The sequence below is a fragment of the Xenopus laevis genome, chromosome 1L (assembly GCF_017654675.1).
Source record: "Xenopus laevis strain J_2021 chromosome 1L, Xenopus_laevis_v10.1, whole genome shotgun sequence".
In the NCBI taxonomy this organism is placed as follows: Eukaryota; Metazoa; Chordata; class Amphibia; order Anura; family Pipidae; genus Xenopus; species Xenopus laevis.
Genome location: NC_054371.1, coordinates 43,737,027 through 43,763,836, shown reverse-complemented (window position 1 = coordinate 43,763,836; position 26,810 = coordinate 43,737,027). Strand labels below are relative to the sequence as shown.

The 26,810-nt window shown below is 36.3% G+C and overlaps 1 protein-coding gene across 1 annotated transcript in view; it reads right to left on the bottom strand.

Moving 5' to 3' along the window:
• The window catches only part of tusc3.L (tumor suppressor candidate 3 L homeolog), an 84,661-nt gene that overhangs the window by 27,819 nt on the left and 30,032 nt on the right, over nucleotides 1–26,810 (bottom strand). Inside the window, exons 2-5 of the mRNA XM_018230223.2 lie at nucleotides 26,487–26,656; nucleotides 12,513–12,630; nucleotides 4,796–4,936; nucleotides 1,366–1,506 (exon numbers count right to left, since the gene is read on the bottom strand). Coding sequence (XP_018085712.1) covers nucleotides 1,366–1,506; nucleotides 4,796–4,936; nucleotides 12,513–12,630; nucleotides 26,487–26,656 — 570 coding nt within the window. The remainder of the gene's footprint in view (nucleotides 1–1,365; nucleotides 1,507–4,795; nucleotides 4,937–12,512; nucleotides 12,631–26,486; nucleotides 26,657–26,810) is intronic.

The window sequence follows — 26,810 nt, the reverse complement described above, 5'->3', positions numbered from 1 at the left end:
TGGGGGCAGCCATTCAAGCACAGGGCACACCGTAGATAGCAGATATACTATGTAATATCCCATTGTATAATACAGAGCTTATCTGTTATCTGCTGTGTAACCTGTGCCTTTTCTCCTTTTTCATCTTAGAATGGCTGCCCATGTGTAGTAGCTTGTTTATATAAACTATAGTAGTCTTTCTGAAGAAAACACACCAGTTTTACCAGTGCAGGGCAACAGTACATTATGTTTGCATTACTTTAAAACACTTTAAATTTTTTGTATTATCGTTCGTTCCTTTAACAACCTTTACAACATTTCTAACAAACTGTATGATTTTGGTCACAAATGAAGGGTACAGGTATGGGACCTATTATCCAGAATGTTCGCGACTTGGGTTTTCCTAATAAGGGATAATTCAAACATTAAATAAACCCAATAGGATTGCTTTGCATCCAATAAGGATTAATTATATCTTAGTTTGGATCTGATCCAGTAGAAGGTACTGTTTTATTATTAAAGAGAAAAAGGGAATGGTTATTAAAAATTTGAATTATTTGATTATAATGGAGTCTATGAGAGATGGCCTTTCTGTAATTTGGAACTTTCTGGATAATGGGTTTCCCGATAATTAATCCCATACCTTTATTCATTAGATCAATTTTAAACAATTTATAGCCTGTTTTACACAGATTGTGCTTTGTCTTTCCCTCTTTTTATTTGTTTTAAATATAGATACAATCATACAAACACTATGCTTCATGCTCGAAAACATCCTAAACAACAGAATATTTCAGCCCAAGGCCTTCAATTAATTCTTCTGGTGCAGGCAGGTGGCTATAAACTCGTATGCTTCGGAGATACCCCACCCTGTTTCGTAGGCAGCGAACATGGCATGTGCATAACTGGTTTATGGGGAATAGAGGTGGTGTTCCATAAATAAAATGCCTTTCTGGCATTGAGAGAGGCCAACTCATGAAATATGGGGACAGATTTTCTCAATGTACTCATGTGTGTTATGTGTAAACAACATGACAACTTGCTGGCAGCCTTAAGAGGTGTAGCATTCTGTGCAGCTTTTAATAAAAAAAACACCACCTAAGTCTCAGCAAGAGATTTATACACTTATATATTTTCTCTTTTCCTTATACATGTGCATGAAAGAGAGGCTTTAAATAACGAAAACATCCCGGAAATCTTGTGTGCCAGTTTAAATAGCCACTGGGGCACCATATTTCCATACACTTGGTTTAAGATTCCCACCCCCTGGCTATCCTCCCTTTAGGTTGGCAGCCCTTATCTGTAATGCAGTTTTTTATCATACATATTTTCAACACAACTCATTTTTTCACAGTAACCAATACAGGCAAATGAAAACATACTCACCAGAGCTGCCATGGCCCAGCCTGTTTTGTTGTAAATAAATTCTAGGTTATTCCGTCTCAGGTAAAGCAGTCCCCCCACTAGCGATACTAATAAGGCTAAGGCGATTGTTCCGGAGTAGTTTGGAGGTCTAAATACACGAATCTGGAAAACAGACACTAGTAAATAAATAATTTCTCAATATAAAGCAAATTTGCACCGAAGAATAAGTTATATGCTGGCTACAATATTTTTCTCCTTCACTAAAAAAGGCATCTTCTACAGTTTAAAGAAATATTTGCATTGTGGCTGCAAAATAAATGCAGTTATATGGGTACAGGTTCATTGGTAATGACATCAGTTGCTCATACATTAGGGCTATGCAATAACCAGCAGACAATGAAATCCTTAATTTGCTTCTTCTAGGTGCAAGAGATGATTAAATTCTAACTGATGCTCGGGAGTGCATGGGTGGGGGGGCAAGCTTAGATATTTTTAGATGTGCAAATGCAAATTATGGAGCTTCACAAATTTACATTGTTGGTTATGCAATTTTAGAAATAACCATGAAACCTGTACTTAAAAAATCAACTCCCAAACCCTGTTTGCTGAAATTATATATTTCCACAGCAGAAAAGAAAACTGGCAAAATGTTTAAAATCAAATGCACTGTTGTGAGCGTATTGATAAAAAAATACTTGTTTAGCCTATAGTCATCCACCTCATTGCGGCAAATTCACGAAAGGGCAAATTTTCACCTGCGAAGGCTTCGCCACACTTCATGCAACTTTGAAAATTCACAGGGTGAAAGGGTGTAAAACTTCATTAGCAATGTACTCTTTCGTTTGTTGTACAACTGTTAGTAAATTGGAGATGTCCCTGTGGATGGTATTTCTGGTGAATTTACGTTAGCGACGGCCACTTCTCCCTTTAGTAAATCTGCCCCATTGTATCATATTCATTTTATATGTCCACCCTCAATTTGGGCTTAGAAGCAGTAGCAATTATTTAGCTACCGATGTATATATGGATGCAAAATTCCACTCATTACAGGTCAGTGTTGCTGAAGACTAGGGGGCAAATTCACTAAAGGACGAAGCGCCTAATGCTAGCGTTTATTCGCTAGCGTAGCACATTTTCGTTAATTTGCCGATTCACTAACGGACACTGGCGTAAATTTGCTAGTGTAACTTTGCACCCTTACGCCTGGCGAATTTGCACAACGGACGTAACTACGCAAATTCACTAACGCGCGCATTGTTGTGAACGCTACCTTTTACGCTAGACTTCCTTCGCCACCTCAGACCAGGCGAAGCGCAATAGAGTAGATAGGGATTTCTTCCAAAAAAGTTAACATTTTTTCTAAGTCCCAAAAAACGCTGGCGTTTTTTCTATATTATGGGTGATAGGCTGAAAAAGATCGAAAGATTTTTTGGGGCTACCCTCCTTCCCCCCTACATTTCATGGCAACTTAACTATACAGTGGGCACATGTATTGGGCAAAATAAAAATTGTATTTGCTGTTTTGAAGGTTTCCCAGGCTTGTGTAGTGATGCAACATATACCTCCATTGTAACTTCAATTTGGCGCCGTATGCAAATTAAGCATCGCTAGCGTAACTTCGCTTTGCTTGGCGAATTAACACTAGTGCAACTTCGCAACCTTACACTTCCCCTGAGCGCAACTTCGGATTTTAGTGAATTTGCGTAGCGCTGGCGAAAATACGCCTGGTGAAGTGCGGCGAAGTACGGCGAAGCGGACGATGGAGCAACTACGAATCTTAGTGAATTTGCCCCTAGGGGTGCAGTTAATGCTAATAAACTGTGTTTCATCCTTATCTCGATTTCAAGTTTCAAGTATTTTGTATCAGATACTGTACATTCAGTCCTCTACTGTGTGGCCATTGCTCTGATAGTATAATTATGGAAAGAAAAATGTGTTCTGCTATATATATGCTAATTGAAATAGAATTTATGCTACATTGTCTCATTGAATGTGATTTCATTGACTTTGCCTTGGAGAGCTTGGCTTTCAGAATTAAATACTGGAGTACCAGCACTATTAATAAATGTATTACAAAGCATACACAATTCTCCACCATGCACCCCCATCTTTACTAATCCCACTCTTCTTGCCTCTCAGATGGTATGCTAGGGATGGGCAACCCCTTCCACTATTGAGCTACATTTTAACTCCCACCTAGTAAAGGATGCTGGGAGTTGTAAGTTTGTTAGAACTTCAGTGTTAAAAGCCACTTACTCTTAACATACATACAGGGGAAATTTAATAAGAATTGGGGTAATAAAATTAATTTATAAATACATGTATGTGATCCGTTATCTGAAAGCCCATTATGCAGAAAGCTCTGCATTACGGGAATTATTTTTAAACATTATTTCCTTTTTCTCTGTAATAAAACATTACCTTGTACTTGACCCCAGCTAAAATATAAGTAATCTAGAATGGAGGCAAAACCATCCTGTTGGATTTATTTATGTCTAAATAATTTTTTAGTACACGTAGGGGACCATTTAAGATTGCTTGTGCTTTTCAGCACGATCAATCTTTAATTAAACCCTGTGTGACTTTATTAATTTTATGGAGTTTCTTGCTGAAAAAAGCTCAGAAATCGTCATAAGGTACCCCAAATAGGCTTTTGTGTCGAAGAAAAATTTCGCCAACTTTTAGGTAAACTCATGCAATCTTAAATGGACCCCTTAAGGTATGGAGGTCCAAAGATCCCTTATCAGAAAACCCCCAGGTCACAAGCATTCTGGATAACAGGTACAATACTGTACTTCTTTATTTTATATTACAATGCCTTTTCCTTTCATCTCTGCAATATAGAATGTACAGTATACCTTGTTACCTATAGTTTTCAAACAAAATATATCAGGCACCAAAAACAAATGTTTCTTATTCAAAGTGTACAGTTGCTAGTGCATAATAATTAAATTCCTGGAAAACTAATATTTAGGTACATTGCACTGAACTGCCTGTATCAACAGCCACCAGTTTTCTAAAAATGATTGCAGATTAAATTACTCTCTGAGCGAATAAAAGCAATTTTGTACATTCATTTGGAAGGCACTTGAATTTGCATATTCTTTAAAATAGGTGTCAAAATATCAAATCACACAGTAATGGACAACTCCGCAATCATCTCAAGGATGATCACACTAAACAAAAAAAGTTACAGTTTCTCTTGTTTTTTTGGCGAAAGGAGCCATATTGCCTCACGAAGACAAAAGGAAATAATAATTCACAGAATAAGTGTCCTGGGATGCCACTGTACACAACATAACCCATAAAACTAGAGAAGATTAATATATAAGACCTTTATGTGTGTGACACAAACTAATACAATAAACACCTGTCTTCTGAAGGCAAATTCATTATTATGCTTGAAAACGTTATATTTAAAGGAATGTGTATAATTTGTTACACAACATACATGAACATCTGTTCGGTCAGCAATCCACTTCGCTAGCTGTTCCGCTGCAAAACCGATTCGTTGTAGGTCGAAAGTGTCGGCTCTTTTCGGCTTGCCTTTAGCAGGAAAATGCATGAATGTTGGGGCTGAGTTCATATTTAGCTAAAATATAAAACATATTGATATATGAGCAGACTGAAACCATGAGATTAACTTATTTTATCACATGATCATTGGCAGAAAAATATTGCACTAAATTCTTTTAAGTATTACAGATCATAGAGTAAAAACACTATCCATGGCAAATAGCTAAAAAATACTTTCACCAAGATTTATTTCAGGACCACAGTAACCCCCAATGAAATGCTGAGCCAAGGTCCTTTTGTATGAATCAGTTAGTAAGTTTGCAATCAAAGGGCCTCTTTAGGGAAGTTCAGTTCTAGAGTTGGACTGGGATTCTTCACTCTTCAGTGCCCACAGAAAGGACCATATACAATCTAACCCACTTCATGCTGAGATGAATTTGCAATCATCAGATTTAGTAAATGTATTTCCTACAATTTTCTGGAGGTGGAAGAACTTTTGTAGACATGGTTTCATGAAGAGTAGGAAATGGAGTTAGTTTATAGTGGGGGATAGTTTTCAATCCAAATACAAATAGATGAAGGATGGTGGGTCATCTTAACTTGATAGACACTGTTTTAGAGAACAATGCACAGCTGGCAGCATAGGTGAAAACATCTTTACCATTATTAGATTTGATACAGTATAATAAAAAAATCAAGAGGAAGAATACAGAAAGGGAAGACAAAATATATAAAAAGATGGGCCAGATGGAGGAAGAGATGGAGTGGTTATATATACTGTATGTCAGTGACGGAACTAGGTGGGGGCGGGCCCTGGTGCGGGCCGTGCAGCCGGGCCCCGCCCCCACCATCGTCGCAGCTGCAGCCGAATACAGTGGCTCGCGTGACTGCCGGGGGGCCCTGCGGGGGTGCGGGCCCTGGCCCAATTGCACCCCCTGCTCCCCAGGTAGTTACTCCACTGCTGTATGTATCTGAGAATACAACACAGTTAGTGGGGCTGATTTAGAAAGAGTTATGGATTGTAAAGGAAGGTGTGGAAGCATCCTTTTGTTTGTGTAAATATTTTAATTGTGTTTTTAGATTGAATAGACCTTAAAATTGTTCAGTGTAAAAATAAAAACTGGATAGGTAGGCTGTATGAAATAAAACATGTTTCTGATATAATTAGTTAGCCAAAAATGCAATCTATAAAGACTGGAGTGATCAGATGTCTAATATAAATAAAAAGAACACTACTTCCTGCTTTTCAGCTCTCTTGGTTGACACTGATTGGTTACCAGCCAGTAACCAGTCAGTGACTTGAGGGGGGACACATGGATCATAACTGTTGCTTTTACATCTGACCTGTGTGCTGAGGATCAAAAGCAAACTCACTGAACATTTATGTCCCATGTGGCCCCCTTCAAGCCGCTAACTAAAAGGTAAGAGAACTGCAAAGCAGGAAGTTGGGTTCTGGTTATTATGTTAAGACATCCCGGCACTTCAGCCTTTATAGATACATTTTTGGCTAACTAACTATATTAGAAACATTTTACACAGGCTATCTATTTACCCAGTTTTATTTTTACACTGAATTGTTCCTTTAATTCAAGGAAGCTGCTTGACACATGGATTGGAAGTTCTAAAGGGCAGGTCTCTTGATTCCTGTATCTGTGAACACGAGGCACTTTGTTTATTGATTCTATCTATTTATTGCAATATTTGTACCCTGGCTCTCTACTAGAAGTGTATTGTAAAAATGTATAGAATGCATAGGTGTATAGATGTAGCACTATATAAATATATACACAGATTCATATCATGAATGCAGCAGCTTCAGATGTGCTCCCTTTTCTCCAATATGATTAGAGTTGGCAAAAACCTACAAACAGTAATATAATTTCTTTGAAAATAAAAGGCCAGATAAAGATAACGTCAAGTACAGACTCAACCCATGAGTTACTTCTATTCTTTGCAAGTATTTTCCCTTATAACACATTATGAGGTATATATTAATTAGATTCTAGGCACACTTACACTGCAATTTTTACGGAGCAAAACAAACTTTTTTTTTAATTTATGAAATAACGAGGTTTAGTTTAGAGCTGAACATCTGCATAATTCCCATTTTTTCTTTGCCATTTCTTTTCAGGATTACAATTTATTTTTTCACTCATAAGATAATTATAAACAAACTAGATTTCTTAATAGTCAAGCCAGAATTGAACTTTCGGTATTCAATTAAAACTTTAATAGGTTAAAGACACAAAATAAAATTGGGAAAAAAGTCATTTTCGAAATGCAGTAAAAGCAGAATGAGATAATACATCATAAAATTAGAATTGTTAAATGTTCCAGTTTAGAGGTTATACTACTAGCAATATTATGAAACATTTAGTAGCACTGAAAATAATGTGACTCTGCCACAAATTTCCTGAGGTTTTAAAATGAATTTCAGTTTAATATGCTAATTGTAATTCTCATGTAATTCCATCACTTTCTTTCCATTGAAAATATGTATTTCTAAGCATTAACATCATGATAAATAAAAAAGATTACATGTTCTTAACTTTGCTTGATGCCTGTATATTTTATTTATGAAGAAAAAATGTGAAATTGTACTTTTTAATTGTATTTGGTTCTACGGTAGTTACTGCAGGCTTTACAAGCTAAGGCAGGTAAGTCTACATCTGTGCCATTTCCTAACACATGACTCTTCTTACTTGGAAGGACCAGTTGAACCTCTTTGTGTCAGATCCCACATGTGCTCATAAAGACTTAACTTGCTTTCAACAGATAGATGATATGACCCAAACAGACTGATTGTATTCTCCTGAATTTAAGGGGGTTATTTATCAAGGTCCGAATTTATCTCAGTATTTCTAATATCAAACTTCAAGCAACTCCGAATTCCCGAATGGACCTTATTTATGAAGAAAAAAGGCAGAAAAAATAGGGTCGGGCAAACTTTGGAGCTTTTCCCGAAAACTCCAACAAATTGTTCGGAGTTTTCTGCAAAAACATAGGGGCCGATTCACTAAGCTCGAGTGAAGGATTCGAATGAAAAAAATTCGAATTTCGAAGTATTTTTTTGGTACTTCGACCATCGAATTGGTTAAATTCATTCGAATTCGAACGAAATCGAACGAATCGAACGAAAAATTGTTCGACTATTCGACCATTCGATAGTCGAAGTACTTCCCCTTTAAAAAAAACTTCGACCCTCTACTTCGGCAGGTAAAACCTACCGAAGTCAATGTTAGCCTATGGGGAAGGTCCCCATAGGCTTGCCTGTGATTTTTTGATCGAAGGATTTTCCTTCGATCGTTGGATTAAAATCCTTCGAATCGAACGATTCGAAGGATTTAATCGTTCGATCGAACGAAAAATCGTTCGATCGATCGATCGCAGGATTAGCGCTAAATCCTTCGACTTCGATATTCGAAGTCGAAGGATTTCAATTCGAGGGTCGAATTTCGAAGTATTTTTAACTTCGAAATTCGACCCTTAATGAATCTGCCCCATAGATTTTTTGCGCTGAAACCCCGAAATCATTGGATATCGGTAAACGCATCAGCACAGACGCTCGAACCTTCCCCATTGACTTATACAGGACCTCGAGAGCTTTTAGATGCCGGGGTTTCAGATTCAGAGTTTCGGATATTCAGAGCTTGATAAATAGCCCCCTAAGTGAATGCCTAACACAAATAACTGGTAATGTGCACATCTATCCTGTTTCACTTCATGGAAAAATTTAAATCAATGGGCGTTTTCCGCTGCAACTTTTTTAGCTGCAACTTTTTCAGTACACAATACATTGTAGTCTATGCGCATTTTTGTTGCGGCAAAACCTGGTGAAAAATCTTGCCCATTATTACAAAAACTTAAACACAGACTTTCACAAATGTGCACTGATTTGGTCACATCTGTGACATACTTGTTGTTCATATATGGCAATCTGGAACACAGTGGGGCCCATTTACTTAGCTCGAGTGAAGGAATAGAGGAAAAAACCTTTGAATTTCGAATGTTTTTTTTTTGAAAAAAACGAATGGGCTACTTCGACCACGACTTCGAATTGAATGATTCAAACTAAAAATTTGACCATTTGATACCATTTCTTTAAGAAAAAACTTCGACCCCCTAGTTCACCACCTAAAAGCTACTGAAGTCAATGTAAGCCTATGGGGAAGGTCCCCATAGGCTTAGCAATCTTTTTTTGGTCGAAAATAAATCGCTCGATTCGAAGGATTTAATCGATCGAACGAATATCGCTAAATCCTTCGACTTTGATATTCGAAGTCGATTTAACTTCGACAGTCGAATATCGAGGGTTAATTAACCCTCGATATTCGACCTTAAGTAAATTTGCCCCAGTGTATTAGTTCCCAATGTGTCCGAATAATTTGTAGGGGTGACAGAAAATATTACTACAAAGACTTTTTTTTATTAAGATACAGGTATAGGATCCCTTATCCGGAAACCCGATATCCAGAAAGCTCCGAATTACGGAATGGCTGTCTCCCATAGAATCCATTTTATCCAAATAATCCAAACTTTTAAAAATGATTTCTTTTTTCTCTGTAATAATAAAACAGTAGCTTGTACTTGATCCCAACTAAGATATAATTAATCCTTATTGGAAGCAAAATCAACCTATTGGGTTTATTTAATGTTTAAATTAATTTCTAGTAGATTTAAGGCATGATGACCCAAATTACGGAAAGATCCATTATCCGGAAAAACCCTGTTCCCAAGCATTCTGGATAACAGGTCCCATACCTGTACTGGTGTACTGGAATTGAGATAAAACAAGATCACCTAACTTGTTCATACTGATTTCCTATGTGATGTGGAAGAGTTTTAACATAAATCTTAAAATACAATATGAGCAAGTCAAAACAGTTGAAACACAGGCTACTGCTGCACTTATAGTGACAAGATGTTAATTATAGGATAATGGAGTTGAGTTATCTGTTTTTATAATCTATATCGTACGTTGCATACTTCACACTGTAAGTACCTTGCTTATAAAAATACACTTGGTGATCTGGGCAAAATAAACATGTCTGCCCCTGGAAGCCGTCATTAATTTAGCATCACTGCCAATGAATCACACTTCTGAATGCCTTTTAAAAAGTTAACATTACACACAGTTTTTGTAAAACTAATAAATAGCACACACTAAATTCCTAATAACAGATGGTGTTGATTTAGAAAAAGGTGTGATTATGTTGAAGTACAATAGCAACTGCAAAGCTACATCTGTTGACACTTAGGAAATGTATTCTATATTGCAATGCAATGAATGCAAACCCCATATGGTCAAGTCTATGGAAAATAATTTTTAACAATAAGAGACCAATATTAGAAAATAACCTAATCAAAGCATGACATGGGCAGAGGCAAATTTTACCTGCCATTTTCCCCAAACTGGCCTAGTAATAACCAACTCACTCACATACATTTATTTTGTTGGAATCTTTTTTGGCCACAGCTTTATTGCACCGTACACTCCATAGAGCTGGGCTTTATAGTAAAGTGGCCAGAAAAAAGCCATTACTTAGAGGCAGATTTATCAATGGTCGAATTACGAATCTGAAAAACTCAGAAATTCTAATTAAAAAAGACCAACCCAAATTAAATTGAAGGGTTTTTTTTGTCCGAATAGGTCCGTTTTCAATCAAATAGGTCCATAATCAATCAAATTAGAATTGTACAAATCAAAGTAACAGCAGTAACAGCCCATAGGCTAAAACAGCAATTCGGCAGGTTTTAGATGGCGAATGTTCAAAGTCGAATTTTTAAATAGACAGTACATGATAAATTTCGATTTCGAATTTGGACTATTCCCTAGTCGAAGTAGACAAAAATTAGCTCGAAATTCTAATTTTTTAAATTTGAATTTTCACCTCGACCTTTGATTAATCTGCCCCTGAAAGTTAAAAAAAAGATGCACGATTTGAGTTTTCCAAAATGCATGTGGGCGACTCCCCAAATGTATGGAGGCAGGTGCTCTGGTCAGATGATACTAAAATTGAAATTTTTGGCCACCAAGGAAAATGTTGTGTCTGGCACAAACCCAACACATCCCATCATCCCAAGAACACCATCTCCACAGTGAAACATGGTGGTGGAAGCATCATGCTGTGGGCCTGGGACTGGGAAACTGGTCTGAGTTGAGGGAAAGATGGATGTTTGCTAAATACAAGGATATTCTTGAGCAAAACCTGTATCAGTCTGCCTGTGATTTGAGACTGGGACAGAGGTTCACCTTCCAGCAGGACAATGGCTGAAACATACTGCTAAAGCAACACTCGAGTGGTTTAAAGGGAAACATTTAAATGTGTTGGAATGGCCTAGTGAAAGTCCAGACCTCAATCCAATTGAGAATCTGTGGTCAGACTTGAAGATTGCTGTTCACAAGCAAAACCCATCGAACATGAAGGAGCTGGAGCAGTTTTGCCTTGAGGAATGGGCAAAAATCCCAGTGGCAAGATGTGGCAAGCTTATAGAGACTTATCCAAAGCAACTTGCAGCCAGGGGCAATCCTGGCCCCTCTGCCGCCTGAGGCAGCAGCAGTTGCTGCTGCCCCCCCTCCCCCGGAAATTCGCTATTAAAGTACCAGGAGCAGTATTTTTGCTGCCCCTGGTACCTGGTGGGGCGCTGCCGCCTGAGGCGACAGCCTCAACTCGCCTCATTGGCGGAGCACCCCTGCTTGCAGCTGTAATTGCCGCAAAAGGTGGCTCTACAAAGTACTGACTTTAGAAGGTGAACAGTTGTGCACACTGAAGATTTCTGTTATTTTGTCCTATTTGTTGTGTGCTTCACAATAAAAAAATATATTTTCAAAGTTGCAGGGATGTTCTGTAAATGAAATGGTGCAAACTCTCAAACAATCCATTTTAATTCCAGGTTCTGAGGCAACAAAACATAAAAAATGCCCAGGAAGGTGAAGACTTTTTCAAGGCACTGTATCATTTAATGTTACAGAATATTTTATTTGATGATTACTGTGGGACGCCACTACCCCATGATCGCTTAATGGTAAGGATCCTAAAACTCTGGGCAGCCTTTGCCAGATGCTCTTTTTTGACATTTTTATAACTAAATAGGAATACCTGACTTTTTGTCACTTAAAATTTAATGATGCTTTACCTCTAAATGGGAACTACTAAGCTTTATTCAATTAATATAAGGAACTTTCTTAATGTAATCAATTAAATATTCTGCAAAAAAAGTCAGAAAACCAGAGCCAGAATCAGAAAATAAGCTTCCATGAAAATGGCCATTATATCAGTCTTGTCTGTAAGATCACCAGTTTATCAATATTAGGACCAGTAATGGTACCATTTCAATAATTTTGTCCTGTACAGAGCCTACACTACCACTGCTAATTCACGCAGGGTCGTACTGGGCCGGAGGGACACAGGGAAAAAACACGTTGTGCCCCGGCTCAGACCCGCTCCCTGAATAATCTTTCTGCCGCGACCTCCTTCTTTGGGACGGTTGGGACAACAACAAAAAAAGACACGCACGTGCATCAAAAGAAAGAAACAAGTGGGATAATATCTCAAAAACTAAGAAGTATTCAAGAGAATTAACATAGATTAAAAAATAAAACCTTACTGTTATGAGAAAAGACTCAATCCTGAATATAAGGTATACAATACCTGTTGAAAAACATCAGCACCTTCATCATAATCCACAATTGTAAAAAAAAGTTTGTTAGAAAATGTTGAAGAATATCGCCATGAATTTGCCAGAACTTGGTATTCTTCATTAGCTTGCCTGTGGAAGAAATAAAAAATAATCATGTTATTGATTGGCTTAGACATCTGTGTACATAACATAGACATGAACTATAAAAAAAGTTATCTGGTTTATTAAGCTCCTTTGTAATTATTCAGATATAAGGATTGATTGACTGGTATGGAACAGGCTCAAGAGACACCGGGATCTCTGGTATAACATTATTGTGCTGAATAGTATGAAATTCAAACGTGTGAAGTGACAGCAGTTTGTTGGTCTAGCCTCTTGCTGGAGCCTGGTCACTCTGCCCTTTCTGTGAGTTCTTGTTACTTGTATCATTCCCATCAAAAGAAGTTACAGAGGATGTTTTTGTTATTTGAGAACTCTGTTTTCACCCATCATTTAGGAAATAATCAATTATCATACTATAAAGAATTGTTTCGAGAGCTGTATGTGTAGAAAGCAAGAATGTAAAAAGCTAAAGTTATATATTGTCAAAATAGTAGAATGACTTTAGTAACCTGAAAACTGAGGGAGCAGCCAACATTTTAATTTAATATAAATCTGTACTTTGGGGTGTTTGTTGGCTGCATTTTTATTAACATCAATTTATATAGGGTATATATACACATACTGTATGGGTAGGTATGTGGGCAGGTAGCATTTATTCTGGCATCCACCAAATCCAGGCTAATTTGTTACAATGCTAGGTGTGAAGCCCAATTCTCTACTTAAGAGAACCTATTTCCATGTCTACGGAGCCCAACGACATAGACATTTACACTACTCCCACCAATGCATGGCAAGAAACTGAAAAGTATTTGTGATGTATTTCATACAAAAATATATGTTTAAGAAGGTTGTAAGTACAGGGGTCTCATGTGATGGCTCTCACTTAACCAAGCTAAATTATCCAAAAGCCACACAAGTTCCCAAATGAATACAGTGATGCCAAGCAGGCAGCACTGTGCCTTCCATTTTGGTGCAAGCCACTATGCCCGTATCTTAACACTTTGCACCCTGCCCAGCATTTTGAAAATGCACATGCAGTCTGCAATGTGTAAAAACAGAATTCCAGTTCCAAGTGCCATGCTTTTAATCCACAGTACACAATTTCCCCCTGAATTCCAGTCTAGATGTGGCAGAATGACTTCAGATGTTTAGCTTGGTAGATTTATTAAAGTGATACTTATATGAAAAAAAAACCTACTATTAGAGACACATTTATCAAAGGTTGAATTTCGAATTCATTTAAGTTTTTAAAAACGCGAATGAATGGAATCGACCCGAAAACTCTCGAATCGATTTTGAATTGCATTTTAAAAACTCGATTTTTTTCTCAGAAAAAAACTTGAATGTCAGGAAGGCTGCAAACAATTCCAAATTGATCCCTGGACCTTTCCCATTGAATTAAACAGCAATTCAGCAGGTTTCAGGCGGCAAATAGTCGAATTTGAGTTCTTAAAGGACCAGAGTATTATACATTTCGAAAAATCTAATTTTTTAAAAAACTCAAATCGAATTTGAATAACTCCATAGTCAGATTTTACAATTTTGACCATAAAAAAATGTAAAAATTCAAATTTTCAATTTGACCCTTGATAAATGTGCCCCCTAAATACATGTAGGGGAGTACATACCCTATTTGACTTTATTTATTATTTAAAAGATCTAATTAATTGGCATTAAATGGCAAAATTATAAAACTCATGCAAAGACAATGTTACAATATTACTGACACTGTCAGTATCTCTTTAAACCAGGAGAAGAGAGACTGATATTACAGGAGTAAAAGAAACAGAATAATTAGAGAATAGATCAGTAGAAAGGATCCTGACCTGATAGTATAAGCAATTTCCTAAAAATAAAGAGAAGGGTTAAGGAAAAAGACAAATATAACATTCTGTAATCGAGAAGTTTCTTGTGAAAAACCAAGCCCACCAGAATAAGTGGTATGCACAAATTTTGTTAAACCCTACAGCAACATTGGGAGCTTCAAGTCAACTGACTGCAGAACTGAATCAGGACTAATAGACAAAGCGGTTAGGATTACTGCTGTTTACTATTGTGCATTTTCTGATCTTGCTTTGCTGCAGATGAATATGCTTGGTTTTATGTCTCCTAAGAGAAAAGTATTTATCTTTCTATTTATTTAAAAACAATTTTAATAATCATAATATATTTTGTTTAGGCACCAAAATGTGAAAATGTGATCTGATGGATGTTTGCAAGGCACTTAGTTACTATAAGTCCCCATGAGTAAAATCTGAATGAAGTGTTCCTAATGGAACTCCAATTTTGCAAGTGAAATGAAAATAGAACAGTATTATATATTATAGCAGATGGCAATGGGTCTTCTGGGGAAGATAATAGGGCAACTTTTCAAGAGAAAAGAGATAAAAGGAAAAAGAAAAGAAAACGTGAATCTAAATTTGTAAATTAAGCCGTGTTTTATGGCAATTTAGTGATAGCATTTTTATACTGTCAGTGTATAGTATGTTCAATGGTATAGGTTTCAACTTAAAGTGAATAAAATTATGTAGAAAGAAAATTGCTTTGGCTTTTCGCAAACTAATATATGGCAGCTTTTGGTGCACAATTACTATAACCCAGAGGTAAATAAAAAAGTGCCATGGACATTTATATAACTAAATAAAACAACAATACTTCAGTGCAACTTAATATGTTTGCATTAAGGGGCAGATTTATGAAGGGTTGAATTTCTTTAATAGAAAAGCAAACACAAAACAGAAAAACTTGCAAGTAAGTGCCCAATACAAGTACAAAACATGACACACTTTTGTCTCTCTTTGGCCATTATACAAACAAGGCATAATTTTACTTTTCTGGGGAGTTTTCTTCTGTTGAAAGCCTGCTTACCTCTTTTTATTGATTTGACATTTGTTCTTGGCTGAATGTAACTCAAGCAGAGCTTGGCTTTTCGTTTTTTGATCTGCATTGCAGTATGGACTCTGGTTTTGTTTTTATTCTATATATTTCTTTGTGCACAGTCTTTAGTGAAATTACAGGTTTTTTTTTTTTTACAAAGTTTTAGCAAAATGCACTCAGAATTGGTCTTTGCAGGATCTTCTCTCACTTATTCTTGGGTACAAAGAAAAATCATTCTAAACATGGAATGGGTCTTTTAAATAGTTTAATAAAGCAGACTGCAATAAAATCACTATTAATTCAAGTGCTTAAGATCCTAGTTCCACTTCTTTCACTGCACAATGAATGATTTGTGGCTCAAAACAAACAAATTAACACCAATGTGGAATTGAAAACAAGATAAAATCACAAATACAGGTATGGGATCTGTTATCCGGAAACCCGTTATGCAGAAAGTTCCGAATTACGGAAAGGCCATTTCCCATAGACTCCATTATAATCAAATAATCCAAATTTTAAAAAAATATTTCCTTTTTCTCTGTAATAATAAAACCGTACCTTGTACTTGATCCCAACTAAGATATAATTAATCCTTATTGGAAGCAAAACCAGTCTATTGGGTGTATTTAATGTTTACATGATTTTCTAGTAGACTTAAGTTGGGAAGAACCAAATCACAGAAAGACCCGTTATCCGGAAAGCCCCAGGTCCCGAGCATTCTGGATAATAGGTCCCATACCTGTATTTCATAAAATCACTCAATAGAAGCACTGGAGGGGCACAGGTCAAAGGACTACACTGGGAGGCTGCAGGCTGTAGGACAACTAACTGACAACGGGTGCATGGCTTCAAACCTATAAGTACTACACAGTGTATAACTAATTAATTCTTCAAAAGAGCAAACAGATTTTTTTATATTTAATTTTGAAATCTGACATGGAGCTAGACAGGTTGCTAGTTTCCCAGGTGACCTCAGTCATATGACTTGTGCTGAGATAAACTTTAGTCACTCTTTATTGCTGCACTGCAAGTTGGAGTGATATCACCCCCACTTTCCCCTCAGCATCCTATCAACAAAACAACATAACAGCTCCCTGACACCTGCATTGCTAGGTGTTGATATAAGACTAGCACTCTATAGTAAAACATCCAAGTCCCACTGAGACATTGAGTTGGAGAAACAATAACTTATCTGAAAGCTATTCTAATTTACTATTGTAGTGCTGGTTCTTTCTTAAAGCTCAGGATCAGTCACAATGACCTTACATGGCTGCCTACACACCAATATTACATCTAAAATAAACAACATTTGTTGGTTCAGGAATAAAACTTTATGGGGCACATTTACTTATTTCAAGTGAAGGAATAGAATAAAAAAAACTTTGAATTTCGAATTATTTTTTTGGCTACTTCGACCATCGAATTGGCTACTTTGACCTTCGACTACAACTTTGAATCGAACGATTCGAACTAAAAATTCTTCGACTATTCGACCATTCGATAGTCGAAGTACCGTCTCTTTAAAAAAAACTTCGACCCCCTACTTCAGCAAATAAAACCTACCGAGGTGCAATGTTAGCCTATGGGGAAGGTAAATTTACCCTCGGCAGTCGAATATCGAGGGTTAATTAACCCTTGATATTCGACCCTATGTAAATCTGCCACTATATGTTAGAGTAAATTTTTTCTAATGTAAACAGTGTAATTTAGAAAGAAAAGCTACACCATAAAAATCATGACAGAACCCCTTTAAAGTATTAATGGACCAATAACACAAGGAAATCAAAAATGCCCTAGAAGTCCAAATACACACATAAAACTTACTTTGTGTGCCTTGGAATTTGGCAACACTTCTAGAGATGTAACCATTGTATTAGAAAATACTCATAATTCTTCTTGTAGGGCTTTTGAGGCAGTTGATGAATATGTATTACCTAAGCCCCCACCCGACTGGGGGCTATATTTACACAGATAACATTTTGCAGAACACAGCAGCATATATTTCTTTGTACAGACAGAAATCAACAGCATGCAAGGTTAAATCAATTGTTTTAATGTTTACAGTTAGTGGTCCTTTTTGGAGGTGGTTACTTTATGGTTAGACATATTATATACACAGCACAGAATATTCAATTTTTGAAAATTGAAATATATTAGCAATAAAACCATCTTGTTTCTAAACCCAAATGACAAACTTACATACAAAATACATGTGAAATAAGAGTATTTTAGTGAGATAACAAACTAATGACTCTCCAAATGTTAGCAGCATGCTCAATTGCTATCTTTAAATGATGTGCCACCTATCTATAGATCACACAAAGCAAAGTTTAGCCCAAGCGAATGCAAAGCTATTTCACAATAATGCTTAACTTGTTTGCTTCCTTATTCTTATCTTGATAATTGCTTCCCCCCAATAATCAATTTACTTATATTAAATCTGTTTTATCATTAGCAGATAAAGGACATCAGAAATTACATCAATGCTTAAATGGATTACCTTTTAATGAAAGCTAGATGATTTCAGTTGCTTCTGCCTTATTCAACACTCCTAAAATGACCCTCTTAAAACAGACATTTCTACAGCCTTATATGTTAATTTGTCCTCCATTTCTAGTTAGATTTTGTTGCAGCTTCTTAATATACAAAGCTGCAGGCAATACTGAGCTTTTATTGGTTCCTTGGCTGTGACGCATGATGAAAACATTATTTATCATGGGTTAGACAATGTACTGTTTTTGGACGCAATTTGTCAATTTTCACCCACAATTCACATTGTGGGCAATGCGCCAAAACACATGCAATTCTTTGTGTGCCTTTTTGTGAATGAGGATCAATTGGTGGCTAAAATTATCAGATTAGGAATGGCATCACTACAGGTGTGCCAATGTGCTTGCCATAAATAAAACATTAGCGTGTGAATTACTTGGCAAAAGTCAGAAGTGGCCATTGACGCAACCCCTAAAGATTACCTATGTATAGGCTGATGGTAATTCAAGGGTTCCCTAGCATCAATGAGTGCACTTGCACACAATAAATAAAAACAGATGGGGCTGTGCATTGATGCTCAGAGCAACTATGCAGAAGTGCATGCAGTGTCTTTGGTTGTAAGTATCTTTTATGGTGCCAATGCATGCACAATTTTGCATCCATTTTTATGCATTGCACTTGTGGACATAAGTAATTATTTTAGTAATTTTATTTAGTTATGCAGTTGGACATTGCAAGTGCTGTTTCTATTTTTGCAGATGATACTAAATTGTGCAGAACTATAGGTTCCATGCAGGATGCTGCCACTTTGCAGAGGGATTTGACTAAGTTGGAAAACTGGGCAGCAAACTGGAAAATGAGGTTAATGTTGATAAATGCAGGTTATGCACTTTGGCAAAAATAATATAAATGCAAGTTATACACTAAATGGCAGTGTGTTGGGAGTTTCCTTGTTATCTAGGGGTCTTTGTAGATAACAAGTTGTCTAATTCTGGGCAGTGTCATTATGTGGCCACTAAAGCAAATAAAGTTCTGTCTTTGCATAAAAAACTCAAGGGATGAAAACACAATTATGCCTCTTTATAGGTCCCTGGTAAGGCCTCACCTGGAGTATGCAGTGCAGTTTTGCACTGTAGTCCAAACAGTAACAGTAACACCAAAAATTAAAGTGTTTTAAAGTAATGAAAATGTCATGTAGTGTTGCCCTGCACTGGTAAAACTGATCTGTTTGCTACAGAAACACTACTATAGTTCATATAAACAAGCTGCTGAGTAGCAATGGAGGAAATTGAAAAAAGTCTATATGGTACAGGATAAATAGTGGATAACAGATAACATTATGTTCTACAGAGCTTATCGGCTATCTGCTGTGTAACTTGAGCCTTTTATCCTTTGAATGGCTGCCCTCATTGCTACAAAGCAGCTTATTTATATAAACTATAGTAGTGTTTCTAAAGCAAACACAGCAGTTTTACTAGTGCAGGCCAACACTGCATTATATTTTTATTACTTTAAAACTATTTTCGATGTTACTGGTCCTTTAAGAGGGATATAAATGAGCTGGAGAGAGTGCAGAGACGTGCAACTAAAATGGTTAGAGGGATGGAAGACTTAAATTATGAGGGTAGACTGTCAAGGTTGGGGTTGTTTTCTCTGGAAAAAAGACATTTGAGAGGGGACATGATTACACTTTACAAGTACATTAGAGGACATTATAGACAAATAGCAGGGGACCTTTTTACCCATAAAGTGGATCACCGTACCAGAGGCCACCCCTTCAGATTAGAAGAAAAGAACTTTCATTTGAAGCAACGTAGGGGGTTCTTCACAGTCAGGACAGTGAGGTTGTGGAATGCACTGCTGGGTGATGTTGTGATGCTGATTCAGTTAATGCCTTTAAGAATGGCTTGGATGATTTCTTGGACAGACAGAATATCAAAGTCTATTGTAATACTAAACTCTATAGTTAGTATAGATATGGGTATATAGAATTTATGTGAAAGTAGGGAGGGTTGTGTGTATGGATGCTGGGTTTTCATTTGGAGGGGCTGGACTTGAAGGACTTTGTCTTTTTTTCAACCTGATTTAACAATGTAACTATGTAACTATTAATGAGTGATGGGAGCTAGCAAGATTTGCTTCCTACTTGCCCATAGCACTTCAGATCTATCTGCATTATTGCATTCTGTATGAGTTATTTAAGTCTATATTCACCCTGTATAGATATAACACAGAACCCATGGTTGCCTTAGTTGCATTACTAGACTCTCTAAACAGACCCATCTGAGATACTGAGATACTGGCTGCAAGAACACCATAAAACAGCTGGAGTTGATAAAAGTGGAATGAGATAAAATTAGTAAGGTGTAAAATATACACTTAGACAAATCAGCATGAAAATATTAAGACATAAACACACAGGGACATTTGCTTTTCATTACTTTGTTTAAACACTATCCAATTAAAAAAGCTAAAGGAGCAGAAAAGACTTGTAATGAGAGTACTAAATTGCACATCCCAGTATGGCAATCATGTGTTCTGTTATTTTGCAACAATGGTTTAGATGTAGCAGATGTACAGATGTAGTTGCTTACTACAGAGATAACAAAACTGGCTTAGGGCTATGGACTGGTGTTGCGCTGAATATAGATGGTAACCGATACTACATACATTTCAGAGGTTCTCTAAATATATACTTTACCTGTACTGTTCACTGTTGTGAATCTCTCATCTGTATCAGTTTTCATGCTATTCTTCCACCTAATCACTCATATTACCTGTTGACAAAGTAACTATGGCCTAAGTGGTAATTGAACACCTGGTATATACATACAATGGACACTAAAGCATATCCCAAGCTCAAAGCTTCCATACCCAGATAAGAATAATGGCTCTAAACCAAGTGGACATATATATTTTTGCTATAATACATATTCTGGCATACCTTCCCTGGGGGAGAGGTGTATATCTCCCAGATTGCTCTATGAGACAGAACAAATGTGAAAGATAACAAGGACTGTGTTTACTCAGGCTAAGTGCAAGTCTATTGCAGGTGCTGGAATTAATGACCCACCACTTATAATAAAATAATGGGGCTGGGAGTGAGCTGTCTGTCCAGGAAACAGAAAGAGGAGAGGGCGGGGGGTCATTCATTATAATTTTCTGGGATTAATTTGCCCTAACAGTGGCCAAGACACTATCTAAGAGTGAGTTTCCTATGTATGCTAACTGCTAGTGAACCAGTCTCTCATGATTTCATAGGAATTAACCTGATATGTTTGTTGCTACTGTGAATAAATAACACAATGAAAACCTGTTTGAAATGTCTATGTTTTTGGAAAAGGTATTATTTCTGCTATTTAACTAAATTCCCACATAATATATACTATGTTTTTATATGGAAAATCAGTTTAAAGGTCAAGGTGCTCAATGTGGGTGTCGCCTTCCATGCTATAGCAATTTAGAAGCAAAATGGCTAAGCAAAATATCATATTAATCTTACACATCCTACAAAAAAATGATTTGGATAGCATACATTATTAAGCTCATAATATATTGTTACTGTTTGTGACTTGTTTTTCAATACTGAAGAGTTAAATATGCCAAATATCAAAAATGTAAGAGCAGAAACCTACTTAACTCACATCAATAATATGCATGTACCTGAACTGATGATGGCAGGAACAAACCAATACCAATAGCTAAGTGGCCAAGTGGTGCTGCTACAGTTATTGATTTGTAAAAACTGCAGACATGATTATTTAGGTTATCAGCTATGTATTTGTCTTGCTAAACATTTTTCCTATCCCACTCATTACTTTTTTTAGCCTTAGTACTCTTTTTTTCACTAAAGTACGTAAATATCTTTTACATCTTTACATATTTACTAACTACCTGCTATTATTTCTACTGTTTGTGCTGTAGAATATTTTATTGTATGGTTATACTACCTCAGTCTAGTCTTATATGCCATCATATTTTCTTATTGTTGATTTACTTATATATTTTTATAAGCTGCTATATTAGCTGGGTGTTCTATAATGGTTTTTGCTCATATTTATACTATCATACATTGTACATTGCTCTGTAGCATTTATTGTTGCATGTTTCAACTTTTTCTGTAGATCCTACATTACACTTATCGATGTTCTTCCTAAATAAAGTGTCACTTAAATATATTAGAGTACTGAATGTTCTTGCTTCTCTATCACTGGATCATCAAATGGATGAACCCAATATGGCCTTATAGAAGTATGGGGTTTTTGTCTGCAGGAACTTGTCAGAGGGCTGCTAGAGAGGTACTTGGTTAAATATGTGCAACTCTCACCTTACCCCTACACTTTTACTAGGAATAGTTGACCCAGTTTGTCTAAAGTTGAAAAACAAGAGAAAACATGACATGATTTAAAGGGGAAGTAAAGTCTAAAATAGAATAAGACTAGAAATGCTGTATTTTGTATACTAAACATAAACATGAACTTACTGCACCACACGCCTTATGCCTTCAAAGTTGGCCACAGGGGGTCACCATCTTGTAACTTTGTTAAACATCTTTGCAAGACCAAGACTGTGCACATGCTCAGTATGATCTAGGCTGCTTAGGGATCGTCATAAATTATAAAAACAGCACAAGCCAAATAATATCTGCCAGAAACCGAAACAGCAAGACTGATAATCAGAATAGGCAGACTGCACTGGGGCCTGTGTTGTCATGTAATCTAATGTGGATTTTATAGTTTTTGTTTTGTTTAAACTTTCTCCAACTCTGCAGAACCAGTGGCTGCAGCAAAAAAAATCCTCCAAATAGAATCCCAGTTTATCTGATTAAATCTGGCTCCATGATCATTGTCCCTGTAGCTGGTGTTGGAAAAAAATCCAAACAGGCAAAAATAAAATCCAACACAAATCTCTACACAGTCGCCGACTGCTCTACAGGGAAAAAAACAAAGCTGCTTGAGTTCTGCATGGTTGGGAAGTAAGGTGGGGGCTCCCCCTGCTGTTCATAAGTATGATTGTTTCCCTGCACAGCAGTTAGGGACCGTCTGACAATTCCTATCCACAGCAGTAAATGAAGGGAGAATTTCACTGCATACAGTCAGGTTTCTTATAAAAATGGTACACATTTTTTAATTAAAGTATATTGGAGATAGGTTTCTTTTTCATTGAAGTAAGTAAAAATGGGATTTTAAGCAAAAATTGGCCCAAATAACAATTTGCAGGGACATCGCCAATTTATTAAAAGGCAAAGAGGAAAATTTGCTAGCGAAAAAGCTCAGCGCTAGAGAAGTTTTGTGACTGCATACAAACTTTCATTCAGGCAAACGGTTGTTACTCTGTAAATTTATCAAAGTGTGAACTTTTTAGCTGGTTACCCTTTTGGCCAGAGTCTGTTTCTACCTGGCGAGCTACATTGCACTGTATGCCACTGTATATTTTCAAGTTGTAACTGTTAAATATATGTTAACTGAATTCATGTTAATTGAGTTCCACAAATGCAGGTTCCACAAATATGAAAAAAAGAAAAATATGAAAATTAAGTAAATGTGAAAATTATCAGGTGAGTATCAAAAACAGAGGAATATGTGATGATATAGTCAGACATGGCTGTGAATATATCCAGAAATGCAGCAATCCTGAGGACTAAGGTTAAATATTTTAGTTCCTGATTTAACCCTTTTGCAACCAGGCTATTTTTATTCTGAGGCTACAAATGCCAAACATCATATTTACATTGTTTTTCAATATCACACTCAAAGAGCTAGGTATACACTCTTTTTTATTTGGGATTACATATTAATGTTAAAGACAATGGGGGGGGGGGTTTATCAAAATGTGAAATTCTCACCTTTTCTCATTCTGGGGTATTTACGATTTGTTTTTGAGTTCTCTTTGTCATAAAAACATGTCTGAGAGTTTTTCTTGCATTGTGCATGATTGTTTGATGCTTAAAGGAGAAACAAACCCTTAATTAAAAAAAACCCTACCCCCCTACCCTACATAGACCCCTCTCCCTACCTGCCCCCCCCGGGCAAATGTCGTAACTCTTTACTTACTCCTCCGTGAAGATTCTGTCCAGCGGAGTTCAATGGTGCCATCTTCAGCCACTTGGGTAATCTTCGAATGAGACCGCCGCTTCAGCAATTTTCGTGAGTTTCAAAGCATGCTCCAACTGTGCATGAGCCGGTTTGCTGGTCTCATTCTGAAGATTACAGAAGAGAAGAAGATGGTGCCCGTGAACTCTGTTGGACAGAATCTTCACGGAGGAGTAAGTATAGAGTTAGGAGCATTTGCCTGGGGGGGGCAGCAAGGCTGGCGGAGGAGGAGGGAGGGGAGTCTATTTAGGGTAGGAGGGTAGGGTTTTTTTATTACAAGTTTGTTTCTCCTTTACGTACGTAATTGCATTAACTCTTGAGAATTCTTGAGTAAATGAAGTCACAGAAAGATTTCCATTGAATAATTTGATATACCCATTTTTTTAATGGATCTCAGCAGCTTTCATCTCACAATTTTTGTGTTCTCTCTGTCTCTCCTTCTTTTCTTATTCATTTTTTATTTGACCATTTTGGTATTTCAATTGGTACTTTTTTGATGTGACTGCACATTTTTCCTATCGCTAACTTAATGATAACTTTGATACAATATTCTGAACCTACTGTTACAACTCAGTGAATATGTAATGTTTATTATATTTCTGTTGTTTTTTTAAATCAATACAAATTTAAGTTACGGAAGAAAGAAAATTTGATTACTAAAAAATCTATTTTTTTCATACACTTTTTCATGCTGATCTTTGATAATTCTGACTTTATATATTGTCTTTCATATCTACTGTAATATAAATATTTATATTTAAGATATACAGTATCTAAGGTGGGAAATGTTTAGAGAATTCTGGAAGACAGATTCATTGATTACATGGGTTGCCCCTAACATAATCCCAAGATTAATGTACTGGACTTCTAAAAGGAACTGGGCAAGTGAGTGAGTTTAAAGGAAATGAAGAAAGTAGTACTGGTCAAATGCCCCTCAAACTGAAACAAGGGCCACATGCATGACTGAAGCAGGTAAAGTAATTACAGGAGTGCTATTCTCTTAAAAGAGAAGCAAAGTAAAAATAACTGGGTGTGCCAATTATTTAGGAAACCCAGTTAATCACTTACCTGCTACCTTAATCCAGAGCTCCTTTTCTTATTAAAAAAAATCAAAGATATGGGGCTACTTTTTGCAGAGTGTACAGTTGCCATCTATAAATTATTCTGCTGTACAGTGATGTGTAAGTAAGTAGTGCTAAATAAATAAATATACATACACATTCTACTTTAACATTTAACACATACACAATAATTACAAAATACTATGTATGTTTGATTCTCAGTAGTGATTCCAGGTATACTGAAGAGGGCAGTAATGTTGCATCATTCGTTATCAATATAGAATGGCTGTATGAAGGTTTTTTTACCCACACCATTTTTTATGTGAGATATATGCAAAAAATTTTTTTCATTTTGATACTATGAAGTTGTGATGATTCCACATGATTTCATTTTGCTTTTGCAACAATTTAAACAAATGGAATTCCAAAACTAAAAAAAAAACAACTATTTTTATTATTACAATTTTTATAATGTGCAGTAAAATGCAGTTTATCTCATATATGGGTACTGTTATAAACAACACAAAGAATTTTTGATTAGGTCAATGAAAATTCTTTCCTTGTGGTTGTTTGTGCGCCTCTTTCTAACAATCATCAAACAGTCATGACACCCCCATAAATTCGGGGAATGTAATAATACAGATGTTGAAGTTTAACTGGTCTCCTGAGAAATGTGAAGTTTATGAACCTGGCGGTCAAGTGTAATGATTTGCACATTGACTGTTCCTACTGATATTAGTTTTAGGTTCATCAAGTAAATTAGCCTTACAGTTAATGCTAATTCTGCTGCTACATCATGCTAAGTCTTATTTTTTAAGTAGGTAAACTATGTGATGAAACAAAACCCTAAATGGTGCAGGATACAAACATGTCAGTGTAAATCTTTGAATATTATCATATCCATTCACTAATAAAAAATTGCCAAGATTAAATTGTTTTCCAAGTGGGTCCTATTTTATGCTCCTTTAACCTTCTCAGGCCATTCAGCTTTTTAAAGCTTTTTGCCCTTGTTCTATATATACAGTATACTGTATATGTGATTATACCACCATTTAAAGCTCTTACACCACCATATGCAGGATCCAGCTTAACTAATGTTCACACAGTGGTATGTACTGAATTGAAGGCCTCTAGCACTGAGTATTTATCTTCTTTCTATATAACAGCCACCAGTTAATCTACTATCTATAGATGAGTCAAACAAAGTTTTGACTCGAGCACTATCTAGATGTATTGTTGCATAAGAATTGTAGTTGTTCTTTAAAACTATACATAAGTATATATACATGTTTGAGAGACATATTATCAGAAGCCTTATATACCCTTTAAAATACAGAGATACTGTATATCCCAAACCACTTGCCTGCACACGGAACATTGTCTCTGAGGTTGAAGGGCAGTGAACATCACTATCACCGAGTAATTACGGGGTGGTGCTTTCACAAATCTTCTGAATTTGTCTCCATTCATACGGATGACCGAGCGGCGAGAACTCCATTCCATCATCTGCTCAACTTTTTCACTTAAAAGATTCTAGATGGACAAAACAACATATATTGAAACTAAGCAGTTTTCTGGTTCTTGAGTTTCCTAATTCACTAAATAAAAAAAAATAAAAAATATAGATATATATATATATATATATATATACATATATATATATTATATATAAAAAAATTACACATGA